Below are 14,418 nucleotides of genomic sequence, written 5' to 3'. Positions count from 1 at the left end.
AGATTTACAAAAATCCTTACCAAATTTTCTCTAAATATAACCGGAATTTCCATAACTTTCTGGGCAATTTCTGTTGTTACTTAGACTAAGGCCTTGTTATCACATTGACAGAAAACACAACCATTTTAAACATATTCTCTCGTTTGTAACTAATATTCTGGGGAGCACAAATCCTCAGGTTTTTACAGAGTGGAAAAAAATAGAATACGAGTCTCACGATGCAGGCAGGAAAATTTACCCTGCTCTCGTCCAATTAATTCGGCCCAATGCGGCTTCCACATACCAAATTCATGTCTGGTTCACCAAAATCTTCTCTAAACACCGTCCATCACAATGCACCAAAAATTTAATTATTCAGCAATCCAAATGCTTCGATTTTCAAGTTTGATGAAATTTAACTCGCAGTCCTTGAGAAAAAGTAACAGCTCGTTCTTGAACAAAAGAATACGGCCCCTTAAAAAGAGGAATACAACCCCTTATTCAACAAAGATTTGTCTTGATATGATATTGGTTACCATACACATTTTTCAAGAAAAAAGGCTCGCGCACAGTCATTTCAATGCTTCATTTTACCAGCCAATCTCCCATACGCTTTCAATGCACGGCAAGAGCTAACCAGCTTGCTATCGTGCCTTTAATGCACCCGATAGAGCGCTCACCATACATACATGCTCATGCCATCGGCAAAAGCTAACCACCCTTCCATAGGGAATTAAATGCCCGTATGGACGCCGGCTCTAGCATGGATGTCGAATGGATGTCGAGGGGGGTCATCCTCCATACATCGTTAATCCGGCAAGAGCTACATTCCGTTTCCGGGAAAGTGGGACCCGCCACCCCCGAGCTAGCACCGAGACCCATTTTCAAACGGCGACCTCCCCTCGGGCCAAAAGACCATTTTCATTTTCGAATATTCGCTCTCGTTCAACCCTGCTCTGTGCATCCTCTACAACCGTCTGGAGGAAACACGGCCTCTGCAACCCGTCTCGAGGAAACCAACTGGCGCTATGCACCCACCTCGCAGGTCCTTTGCTTGTTATTCCCGGCATTCTGTGCGGCATGAGGTAAAGTAACCTCCCTGCTTACAGAAAATTTAGGATCTATGCGAGTGTGGAAATAAAAAACGCTTCTGCTGTATATTTCCTTTTCCTCGCAGTTCAACACAGAACCTGTATGAACCCCTAACCGTAAGTGCAAATCAACACAGAACCTGTTTGTGTATGATTGGAGAAAAACAGGGAGCTTGGTTCCCAACAAGCTCGAAATCGAAGTTACCTAGATACTTATGAAGTGTCAGAAGCCATTTATATAATCCTTTGATAATTTTGTTGTGTACAGAGTATTGAGAGCCTGCTGCCATTTCTATTTACTAAGAGTAAAAAGCCATCTCAATGTGGAATCCCAAAAGTCGCAAGCCTTTCCTTCCATGAAGTGATTGCAGTCACATACATTCGATTGCTATTTTATATGTTCAAGCACAGCAGTGCAAAATGAAAAGATAAGTAGGCAGGAGAGGGATAAAAGTAGTTGAGGGCAGGAGAACCTGGTTTAAGATTCCTTTGAATTTGGATAAAAGTCAATGATAGGTGAATTTAGTTCAGTCATTAATGGCTTGTGATGCTCAGGAAGTGCATTTGCACTGCAACCATATCGATGTCTTAGTCAACAACATTTTGACACACACAAAAAAGTTGAATAGTAATATAGCAACAAATTAACAAGTCATATTAGTATAGTACCTTGCAGATGGAAGAACTCCCATTAACTGATTGAATGGCTTGAATGGAGTCCGAAGAATAAATGTAATCTTTAACTGACTGAGACCCATAAGATCAGAGGCAAAAGGAGCATAATGGTATGGATAATACCTGGCAAATAAATAAACCAGTCAACCAATATTGTCAACTCAATTACAGTGCAAACTTACTTGTTTTTGCATCAATTCAGTTAGAAGCAAACATATCACGAAATAAATGTGCTGAGAAAAATATTATACAACCCAATTAGGAAGGATACATCAACTCTTCATGTAAGTATATGCACGTGTCTGTAACAGTAAAAAACCCTGGCAAAAGTAAATACAATGCCAACTCCTTGTGTGTTATTTCATATATATATATATAGCATAGATTGATCTTTATCCCATATCTGTTTTATGTTGAGGTATCAAATCTCTCAAGTTACTAAATCCAATGGTTACTGCACACACGACTGATTAACATTTTGTTCCAAGCAGGACATTCTACATCCCAAGTAAAGGGGATCCTTCAAACTTTGCATGTATGATTGTAATATGTATGTTGAGAGGTATCAAATTTATCAAGGTACAAATCCCAATGTTTTTGCATTCACAACTAATTTACTGCTTGTTTACTTGTTCCAAGAGGCACATAAATCTGCCAACACAACAGTGATAAGGCAACTACTTTATCTCTATACTTAGGGTTGTATCAATTCTGCCAACACAACCCCTTTCATCACGAAAGAGGATGATCATAGGCATCAAGAAACAACCCAAACATCCGCAATTTTTCTCCCCAAATTGCATGAAACTTAGGGCTTATTCACACGCTACCCAATCAGCCTATTAAACAGACCTTTACCCACCAACCTTCAACACTCCTTTCTCCTTGATTCTTCCCACTAGCCTTCACTTCAATACAATGCAATAGATAGTCCCAACATGCTTTGTTCTACCACAATTTGAGCAATATCTTGGCCCTTGTTCCTCAGAAAAATACATGTGCTAAATCCTTAAGTCATGTGTCCTTATTGCAGAGACATATCACAGTAGCATGTCACCTTTTAAGGGTCTCGTTCCTCATTATTAATGCAAAAACTAGGCCGCATAGTGACGGACTAATGGTGAATTTTTTTGCATAAAAGAAGCTATAAACTAGGGCACAAACTAGACAGAGGATACCTCCAAAACCCTCACTCAATAGTCCTACACAAGGTACGAAAATCACAAAAGAAACCATCCTCTTATTTGAGTAGATACTTGGCATTCAAGTAGACTATAGAAACCATTCATGCTCCAATATTCGTCCTTCTTTAAGTATTGCGGGCAACTGAGGTATTCACTCCCTTGAGCAGAGATCACATGGGAAAGCGCTTCTTGGATGGATACCTAATGGTTTCAATCCCATTTTTTTTTTAGTGTCTTAGGTGGTATCATTATTCACCAAAGGTTGTGACCTTTAGTGTTTTGTTAATTGTTCAAAGGAATCTTAAACCAGGTTCTCCTGCCCTCAACTACTTTTATCCCTCTCCTGCCTACTTATCTTTTCATTTTGCACTGCTGTGCTTGAACATATAAAATAGCAATCAAATGTATGTGACTGCAATCACTTCATGGAAGGAAAGGCTTGTGACTTTTGGGATTCCATATTGAGATGGCTTTTTACTCTTAGCAAATAGAAATCGCAGCAGGCTCTCAATACTCTGTACACACAACAAAATTATCAAAGGATTATATAAATGGCTTCTGACACTTCATAAGTGGGGGTGTCAGAACATTGATAATATTCAAATGAAACCAGAGACAAAATAAAACCAGGACTATTAATTGATAGTAACCCAAAAACAAATAAAGAGCCTATTTTGCATGCAGTAATGCCATGGTACACATTTATTTTAACCGGCTCTCTGAGCCCTCTTATAATAACAAAAAATATGTAGTGTGACCTTTGATGACCAAAGTGAAATAGATATTATATGTTATGGATATTTAAACTAGGGAATTTGTACTCACAAAGTGGAATTTCTTGATTTTGCTAAATTTGAATTATTACAAGAATCTCATGCTTCCATTTTTTCCAGCAATTCGTTCATTTTATTCCCGCTCTTATGCATTGACAATATCTATCCATTGCTTCAACCAAATGACATAACTCAATATCAACCAGCTACAGTTTGGTTGAATGTACATGTTTATATTTCTAATGTCAATATCTATTGTTTCATTTCACAATTGTGGACTTGTAGTTCTTTTTTTCTAGAAAGTAGAAATATGCTTTGTGGGTGTTGTTTCCAATGACTTCTCTCATGCTCTGTTTTGTTTGTTTTCATCATCTTGGATACTTACATTTTTCTTGATATGTATCAGTACGCTGTTTTTTTTTTTAAACCAGAACTTAATCATGTCCTCTTCTGTGATATATGTATCTAAATCATTGACTTTGAACAACATTTCTTCCACTGAGATTTGGTTTTTACAAGACATTGTACAAAAATTTAGAAAAACAAAGACAAAGCTAATATTGTGGCTTCTTGGCAAAGATGATGTAGATCCATCAACAAATGCAACATATGGTTCCCTCGTAAAAAGCTTAGCATTTGTGAGGAAATTTGTTGTTGGAATCATGGTTCCAAAGGACTACATTTGCTCGGTCGATACAAACTTGTATTTAGAAGCACCTACAAGTATTGTACAAGATGCACACTCTGCAGGGCTGGAAATATTTGCTGCTAATTTTGCCAAATTATAGCTATGACCCAGTAAGGGAATATCTTCAGTTTGTGGACAACAAGAATTTCACATTTAATGGCATCCTAACCGATTCCTCTGTAACAACATCAGAGGCTATAGGTATGAATTTCTTTCTACTTAACCTCCACCAATTTTTGAAATTCCTTATCCATGCCCTCTTGGCCAAAGAGGTATTAGTTTATTTCTTTAAACTTGCAGACAATGCAAACATCAATCATCATAATAGTTATATGAGTGCAATATTTAGCAGCCTGTGTCCAAGCCTTTTTTTTATGGTGCCAATCCATTTCTGCCATCAAAACAACGATTTAAACACTCCCACGGATTTCCCCAAAATTTTCTCACAAGATATTGTCCAGAAATTCATGGTGTGGACAAAATTTTGGGGTCATTAGACAACACCCAAAAGTTTTGAATTGCAAATTCTAGGAACATCTAGGGTGGACAGCAGCAAAGTCAAACAATTTATGTTTTGTACTGCAGATTCTGCGAACATCCAGAATGGACAGCAACCAAGCTAAACAATTTATGATTTGGATTGCAGATTCTGCTAGCACACATGATTTGACTTCATAGATTGGAAACATTTAGCACACATGATTTGACTTCCTGGATATTGCCTCTTGTTGATGGTGATCTAGATAAGCATAGGAGTGTTCTCTCTATTTGGAACCCTCTACCCAATGCAATCCCTCTTTCAAGATGTGAGCAATAGCTCTGGAAAACACTAACAGTGAACTGCAATTGGAATCGCTGGATATAGCAATGTTTTTGAAAATGTAACAGGAAAAACCATTTTCTAGGGTTTCTTTAGTCAATCTTACTAAAAGATGATATTTTGAAGTCCTTAGAATCCTTGATAGCATGACAAGGTTTGTCTTAAAAATAATCAATTTCAATCAGGATATTTTGTCATATTAAAGTATTCTAACATGAATCTATTTTGTTGTTGTCACTATGCAGTGCTTCTAAGCTCACGGAATGGTGGAAAAGTGGACACTGTGCATTGAAGTATCATGTCGCCCAAATCCGGGTCGAGCATCTTTAAAATTTGTCCTTCACAATGGGGAAAAAAATCATGTGATTTATAGAATATGGGAAGTGCAGGGAAAGACAACCAATAACGAAGCATACTACATTACACTTGTTGCGGGGTTAAAAGAGGCAAAACACAATGGGGTGAATAACATAACAGTGCTGACAAACTCAGATTTAATCTGTAATCACATGGAAGGCATCTACAATGTTCGCGCAGACAATTTGAAGCCCCTCTACAGAGAGGCAAAAATCTGGAGTGCTCGATTTAATTCTTTTTCGATAAAGCACCTTGCGGAGATACATAAAATCTCTATTGATCTAATGGTTGGAGCAATATCAAGTGTAGATGCAGGTGCCATAGATGATTCAGGATCATCGTTCATTCCACTGGCAAACATTGATCAGCATCAGTATAGGTCTCGACTATGTTTATACACCATGGTTGTCATTTTTCTTGGGATTCTCATACCATGGTTCTTTCAGTAAAGAACTCGTTACTGTACTTTTTTTTCGTTTTGTAATATCATTCACCTTAGATGTCCAATCATGTTATAACTGAATTCATGTGTCCAATTATGTACATTATATTTGAGGTGAACTAATTATTCTTAACCTACTAGTGGTTCAGCGAAGATTATTGTAGCTCCAGTTGAATTTAATTTTAATTTCAAGTTTCAGATGCTACCTCTTTAATAGTGTTGATTTCCGCCTGGATGGATGCCATGGGAATAAATGAAAGTAACAAAATAAGGTTATTTACATCTGGTTTGTTGGTTTTCACAACATTTAAGAAGTGTAAGTCATTTCTGATGCAAACCCTAGCTATATCCATATCTATATGATGACAAGCTGAAAATAGTTGATGCATGATCTAATGTGAGATGAAGAATTTCATACCATGAAACCCTCCTAGGAACATTGATGCATAATAATGACAAACTCTAACCTAGTATGAAGTTAATTTTCTTAGGTACATGGTTTGCCCTAGAATGATGCAATGTACGCATATATCAATGAAGCCCTACATGCCCATGATGCCTTTGAAGATGCCATAATCTTAATAAATAAAGAACACAAGTGAAGAAACGCTCATCTTTCAAAATTGCCTAAAAGATTAAAAATATGGAGTCCCTAAACTTTGTCAAAATCATAATGATAAATTCTGCTTCAAAAAGCTTAATCCCCCATTTTCTTGACATTTGTTTTTCTTGACATGTCCCTTGTTCGTCACACCCACACTAATCTTCCAACTAGGACACCTTTCTTACAAGCACAAGAAATGCTCTAGAGTCTAGTGTCCCATGTTTTCAGCACCGGAACCAAAAACCAAGGCTTTGGAATTTGCAAGAATGACACCAACAATAACAACTAGAAAGTTAAAGCGTAATGCCCCATAATATTGGCCATCTCGTTACCACAGGTCTAACTCAGCTAATGGCCATAGCTCATCATATAATCAAGAACACTCACTATTGACTTTACACCAGAATCAACGGTGATGTGCGACCATAAAAAGTATGCCATAAACCATAATAGGGAAGTACATCATCACCATCCATATTCATCAAAGTGTAACGAAGAAAGATGTAACAAAATACCATGCTTATTAACATATACACATCAACTACAAGAATCCTAATGGAACATAGTAGGTTATCAAACATTTAGAACAATGCTCCATTCAGTATCCACACAATATGGCAAGAACCCTTCAATAGCATGCCAAAACTAATCAATCTTACCACTTGTAACAACCCAAAACTAGCAACAACCCTAAACTGTTCAGAGCTCAAGTACTTGTACACCACTACCTGCTCAATGGAAATTTAGGTAACCTTTACAGCATTCCGTTACCCTGATGTACATGCATCTTTCACATCCAAACTAGTAAGTAAAGCAGAGTCATTTCCAAAGAAACGTTACAATGAGTTCGAAGCTCTCTTAAAACTTCCAAGTTTAAAATGAATATCACTTTACATTTGACCAAGTCAAATAATATATCTAAAATGGGGATTAATAACTCACCGACCAAGTCAAATAATATATCTAAAAGGAGGATTACTCGCTGTACCATATAATTCATCTTTAGATCCCGTGTAATGCATAAAGAGGTGGAATGCTATGTTATGGAGCCCATGTACTATTATCACAAGCATCACTTTCAGTTATATCAAGGTGTCAAGTTTATTTCTATATTTAGGCCGATAGGCCTTCCTATTGAAACAGACCTTCGTCGTCCTTTTCAATCTCAGGTTGACACCTGGCGTGAACACGCGTGAACACTTTCGATTTACGGTTGAACTCTGGCATGGTTTCTTAAGCGAAAATTAAATTGTTGTGGTCCACGTAACCCGCATTAGATGGCGCCAATTTGAAAACAACTATCAGCTACGTTCCATCACTTCTTTGATCCTCCTCGTTTTGGTTTCAACCGGTATCGAAAGGTACCAGCCAATCCGAGCTCTCACGCCTCTTGGATCTCCATGCCCAAGTCTTCTAGTGGACTTCTGAACACAGCATGAGAAACCCATTTGCCCGTTTCCTCCATAATGCGCAGTTTCCCCTTTGAATGGTGGTGTCTATCAATCCAAACCCTCCACGCGGTTTCCGTTACAGTTGCTCTGATGTGAGGGGCTATGGTCTTGTTTTCGTCTGCAGAATGGGCTTGGCAAGGGTCTCCGAAGGGTTCTGCTACGCCATCTGGAATCTATAACACGGCCCAGTTGGTTTTCAAATGCAAACGGAGTCCCTAGGGTTCGATCTGTGCAATATTTGCTGCTGCGATGTCGCGGCGCAGAGGCTTCTTTTGACGCTGTTGTTTGCTGCGAAGGGAGAATAGTTATCTTTGACCTTCTTGAATATGGAGGGGAGAAGGATCGCAGCAAGCCCTCGACCTTGCAGTGGCCGGCGCATCGTCGCTGCCAGACGTCAACGGGTGGACGCTTCTGCTAACTGCGTGCGTAAGCTGCAAAGGCCGGAGATCGGCACCAGTGGCAACAGGGCTTTCAACATCACTAATTCCCAGGAGAAGTTTCGGAATTTTCAGTTGCAGGTTAGGGTTCTGGCCTGTTTCTCGCTTTAAATTAATTCTTTAGAAAGGTAACACTTCCATATGCTCTTGCCCTCGGAACGTACACTTCCATATGCTCTTGCCCTCGTCTTTCCTGTAAAGATTTGAACTGTAGACCTCTCTAGGAAAAAAAATAACAAATATCAGTTGTTAGGGTTAAGGCTAATATACTTTCGGTAGGGTTTAAATCAATATACTTCGAATAAGTTTAAATCATTTTTTATTTTGAAGAATGCTGAAGACTCTGCCAACAGTTCTTGGTTAGATGGCAAAGTCGGGGTGTTTTATACGTTGCCAAGGTTCAGATTCCCGGAGATGGAGGCTCTGCCAATCGTTTTGCTTCTTGCGTGCAGGCTCGGGAACTCAGGTTGCCCATGTCTTGCTGGTGGGGTCGGGTGGAAATCTTGGGTTATCATGGCGAAATGGATTCCGCCACCTACAGCATCACAGTGGCAGGGATATTAGAGTGTTGTATGCTGGCGATATTTTATTCTAAAACTCCTAGCTTGGGGAAGAGTGTGTTATATGCTGGCTCCATTTTATCCTAATACTTCCAGCTTGGGGAAGACTGTGTTGCGTGGTGGCTACATTTTATTCTAACACTTCTAGCGTGGGGAAGAGTTGTTGGATGATGTCTACATTTTATTCTTCTACTCGCAGCTTCGGGATTCTGACAACCAACAAGTACTTACATTTAAATTTAGCATACTTTTGCATTTTATTCTAACACTTCTAGCGTGGGGAAGAGTTGTTGGATGATGTCTACATTTTATTCTTCTACTCGCAGCTTCGGGATTCTGACAACCAACAAGTACTTACATTTAAATTTAGCATACTTTTGCTCGATCCTGTGAATTCATTGCAGACTCTGGATCTCTCAAACATGTGGTTGCCTCCAACTTGATGAAGTGCTTAGATTTCCATCTCTTATGACTCGGGCCTTAATTGTAAGCCTCCTGTGAGTTGTATAGCCTGAAAATGTCGTAAGCACCTGTTCCTTTAGTTCAAAATGAGATGACATAGCAAGAAAAACAAACATTGCAACAGATATAAATAAAATAATAGCAGGCTGCAAGATTAGCAGCTATATTTAAAATTGCATATTATGCTATTCTTGGATGCTACTGAAATGGCACACAGAAGGTTTACAAGAAATCTTATGAATCCAAGAGAATGTATCAAATTATTCTACCTTCCCTGTTTCAAAATCATGGCATTGTCTGCACTGAATCACTGATGATGAGTGTGGTGGGCATTGCCATATACTATATATTTATTTCCTATATTTACATATCAACTCTACTCAACTTTGCATCCAACTTAATCATAATAACTATGGTGTACCTTGTGTCAAACTCTTAAACTTGTTTCCAGAAGTGGAGCCCAGAAAAACTCCACAGAAGCATCATAAACCTATTAAGAGAAAGAAGATTGGAAGACTTCATTACTCACCATATAATCAAATGCACAACTATCCATGGAAACTACATTTATCAGCTTACCGGGGCCTTGAATATTGAAGCTTGTTGACTAACAGTTTTCTTATTGCTAGGAAACACTGCTTGAAGCATGCATTTATCAGCTTACCGGGGCCTTGAATATTGAAGCTTGTTGACTAACAGTTTTCTTATTGCTAGGAAACACTGCTTGAAGCATGCAGACCATGGATTCCCATTGGTTTTGACTTATTGAGTATCCAACAAACATTAAGCGCTTTCCTCTTAACCGCTCTAGCAGATTTTTGGCATTGAAACTGAAACACCATATACAGAAAAGTCCAAATCCTTTTATTCTCATATACAATATCACCCTGTTTTTTATCCATTTATTTTCATATGCAATATCACCCTGCTTTTTTGCATTTCATTTCCTTTTAGCATAAATGCAATGCAAAAGAGAACATACTTCTAGGTAGGTTAATTTGTTTGCATTTTTATTTGCAGGGTTTATTTTGAATTCTGAAATATTTTGGAATAGAAATGATTGAGGTAAAAAATTGATATTTCTTATTTTGGAATGGGGATTGCCAAGAGTTTCGCTGCTACATCTCGGTTCTAACAGCTTTGAAGGAAGCATTTCTAAAGATATTGGCAATGCTAGAAATTTATCTAACCTACAAATTGACTGTAATAGATTTTCAGGTAAGCTTCCATCTGAGATTGCCAAGGTAGGGCTTTTATCTGTTTTCAATGCTAGCAATAATAAATTTTTTGGAAGTATACCAGATGCGCTTTATCGGTTACATAATCTTGATGTATTGGATTTTCAAGTAAATTTACTTTCTAGAGTCGTAACTATTTTGTATTTAAAGAAGTGACCAAAAAGCATAGAACTCCAAACATCAAATCTCTTTGCTCTTTGTAGACTTGAACCAACATTTCTTTTAGTGAAATTTAACAATTATAATTTAATAATCCTATCGGCCTCTCTTTGTACCTTTTGGTACAATTGCTAGTATATGTTAATTAGAGTCTAGTAGTGAGCATCTTGATTAATTCATATATCCTGAAGCCTTATGAATAATTGTATAGCTATGTTTTTATAGAGATGTAAAATTGGTTGTGTGAATGGCCTAGAGATGGCCTGTGCTCATGGTTTTTTGGAGCCAAGGCTAGTTTACATATGACATCACTATGTTTTCACAATCATAACATATTATATCAGTTCATTTACTAAATGAACTAAATTATGGTGCATCCAGAAACCAGATTAGTGTGATATTAGAAATTTTATTCATTAGATTTTAAATCCAGAATGTTTCAGTGTAATGCCTTCTGGACCTATTTTCAAAATCACAACAGATTAAATTAGTTAATTTACTAAATGAATTAAATTATGGTGCACCCAGAGACCAGATTAGTATGATATTAGAGCTTTTGTTTATTAGATTTAAATCCAGTTTAATGCCTTCTGGACCCTCTTTGGTATATGGGTTGTTATCTATGTAATGTCCATAATAATTGCAACTTTAACAATAATATGGTCTTTCCTCCTCCTCACTGATTGAAGAACAAGGATCCATTAAGCTGCCAATATCCTCCATAGACAAGATAACCACTTAGCCATATGGCTAGTTACACAGATCAAACTTTACAAAAAAAACTCGTTGAAAAACCATGGTGCTTTACAGGCCTTATCTTCCCAAGCATATACTAAAAGAATACAATTTTGTATAAATATAGTGAAATATGCTACAAATTACAATGACATTTGAAAAACTCCATCACTAACTCTGCTTTCCAAAGAAATGGGTGTCTCACTTGGAGGAGGCTCACAACACAAATAGCCATGGAACTGCTATTATAGCTCTATTCCGAAGAATAGATAACTCTTGATACATAATATAGCCGAAAAGGTATAACAATAACCAGATCATTCTGCAGGAAAGTGATCTAAGGTTAGACTAAACATCTGAAAACAAATCTAATATATTCTTAGTGTGAACAGGACTTTATTAGTTATGACTTCCACCTGTTGCACCTTGTCACCATCCTATACGAACCAGCTGACTCCCTGATCAGAGAATCTGTGAGATGGATTTCCAAACAAACTTGGAAAGGTTGATTTTATTCACTTTCATGGACATCAAAAGACAACTATAACTGCAAGGAGATGATGATTCTGCCATAAAAAATTAATAATCAGCTCAAGATTGCGGTCGATTGCCACGCAAACTGCTAGGTGATGCCTGGCGATTAAGTTCCTGGAAACATGAAGCACAAAACAATTTAGATAACTGATAATGTAGCATGTACTCTTTGCTTGAGTTTAAGTGTTGTTTGAGAATTCTAGGGGGCAGCTGCAAACTTTCAAAATTTTGAGTGCATTCTTTAACTCAAAAATTCAAGAACAGAAAAAGCCCAAAGCAGAAAAATATCAAGGTCAAATGTCACAATTTGGAATGAGCTTGATTAGCATACCTCTGAAAAATGCAGGTGTCCAGGTTGTGTATAGGTTGACTTCACAATGGTTTCCCACAGTAAGCCAATCTCTTCTGCTCTCACAAATTTCAATATCTTTCCAGCATAGCTCTTGAAATTAAATCCCTGCATTCTCTAATACTATACAATGAGACCCTGTCTGTTTAATAGAGCAGCTGATCATTTCATGCCAACATCACTATGCAAGCAATCCTCAGAGGTGTTTTCTTGCAACTATAAAACCAACCATACCTACTGAAGAATAGCCCAAAAGTCATATCATGAGGAAGCAAAGCAATAAAACCCTAAAATGAAACACTTTGAATAGACTAACCAAAAGAAATGACAAAACCATAGCAAGAAACAGGTAATGGCAATTGTTTGATTCCTCCCCTGAAAGGAAGGCTACGAAGGATTTTAGTTGCAATAACAAACATGAAATCATAAATCATCTTTCAAAGCAGCACTATCCAATCCTAGCATGGCTCAAACAATTTTCAAGGCAAGATCAGTTTCAACTGTCACTGAATTTTGGGTAGTTGGGTTATTGGCCATAACACCATTAGGATCATCTAGGTTCTTTTCATTCCAATAAATATTTTGGCACAGAAACCCAACTGATTAGAAAAATTACTTGGCATAACTGAACCACCAACCCCTCCCCATGATGATGGCAATGCTCTTCAACAAAATTAAATTGCAGTCAGAGAACACGGTGTTCTAAGCTACCTTAGAAGTTAGAACCACCATTCCCTATTTGATCTAATCCAAAATCTCCACATACACTAACAGTTTACAGTTCCAAGGCCATCAAAAATGCAGGTAAACCGAGCAAAAAGGGCAACTGCAAATGGGTAGAAATGGAAATGTAAACAGTAAGTCAACAAGCATGGATCATTGGGCCTGTTATCTATAACTCCCAATGTTTAAGCAAGCAATATCATTATGGAGGCCTGGGAAGTGATGAAAATTGGTCAAACTGAAAAAGAATTCAAAAGAAATATGGGGAAACTCACCTTGTGGTAACTAATAACGAGATGAACTGTGGTTTGAAGAGAATTTGGAAGGCTTGTGAGGCTGTTAAGGTTTTCTTTCCTAGAAGGATTAGTTTCTCAGATATGGCATGTCATTTAATAATCACCAACTGTGGTGGTCCCCTCTTGTGAAGTTTGAGGGCAAGCTGTTGTTCGAGTCTCCCTAGGTATTAACTTTAAGGTTTTTCAAGAAAGGTATTAACTCAACCAATGAATTCTTTACCAAATGATAAAATACCAAGGTGTAGATTGCTAGCTCTAACACACTTTGTTTGAGCCAAAATTTTTGGCCTCCTAGCCATTGCCAAACAAAAAATGGATAGGCTAGGAATTGGACTAAACTCTGTCTCCAAACAAAGTATTAGATGGTATACTATTTTGCAAGAAGAGAGAGAATTTTTTGAGTATGGTCATTTTAAATTAGAGGATGCCAATAAGTTTAGAAGGGAAGTAATGGCTGAAGGGGTTTAGATTCCTTCTTCACCATATGTGGACTGTCTCCTAATGGCAGAATTGGATCTCTCTAAATAAGATGGAAGAGAAAATACACCTACTATGTGGCCATGGACGACCAAGGAAAATGTTGGATGGTGAAATTTGGTGAAGCAGAAATACCTCTATAACTAAGCTGCATGATATGGGGAAATGGAAACCTGAATTTGAAATAGAAACGTGACCCCTCAAATTAGTAAACAGTGAAATTTTCAGTTTTAACGTTATGGTTTAGAATATAGATTCATGATTTAAAAGATACCTTTTTATTTCAGATCCAAAATTCTGGTCACACAGTTTTTACTCCAAAAGTAAGAAGCAATAAGATACTTTTTTCAGCCCCACTGAAATGTATTTTAGGTGTGTTTCAGC

At 37.6% G+C, this 14,418-nt stretch overlaps 1 protein-coding gene across 4 annotated transcripts; it reads left to right on the top strand.

The window, feature by feature from the left end:
• Nucleotides 1–7,894: 7,894 nt before the first annotated feature.
• LOC149259479 (uncharacterized) lies at nucleotides 7,895–10,795 on the top strand. Of its 4 annotated transcripts, none has more exons than XM_089418341.1 (2): nucleotides 7,895–8,582; nucleotides 8,855–9,701. In XM_089418341.1, exons 1-2 carry the CDS (start codon nucleotides 8,391–8,393, stop codon nucleotides 9,146–9,148), a joined length of 486 nt encoding a protein of 161 aa, XP_089274467.1. In that variant the 5' UTR covers nucleotides 7,895–8,390; the 3' UTR covers nucleotides 9,149–9,701. The 4 variants fall into 4 exon arrangements, with proteins under 4 accessions (XP_089274467.1, XP_089274473.1, XP_089274479.1 ...); XM_089418347.1 differs by having other exon boundaries at nucleotides 8,832–9,701; XM_089418353.1 differs by having other exon boundaries at nucleotides 7,896–8,582; nucleotides 8,954–9,701.
• Nucleotides 10,796–14,418: the final 3,623 nt, after the last annotated feature.

The sequence above is a fragment of the Pinus tabuliformis genome, chromosome 6, assembly GCF_031772625.1.
Source record: "Pinus tabuliformis cultivar Carrire ecotype Pingquan chromosome 6, CPIR1, whole genome shotgun sequence".
Lineage (NCBI taxonomy): Eukaryota > Viridiplantae > Streptophyta > Pinopsida > Pinales > Pinaceae > Pinus > Pinus tabuliformis.
The sequence above is the reverse complement of the archived record's forward strand: the minus strand, read 5'-3'. Positions and strand labels throughout refer to the sequence as shown.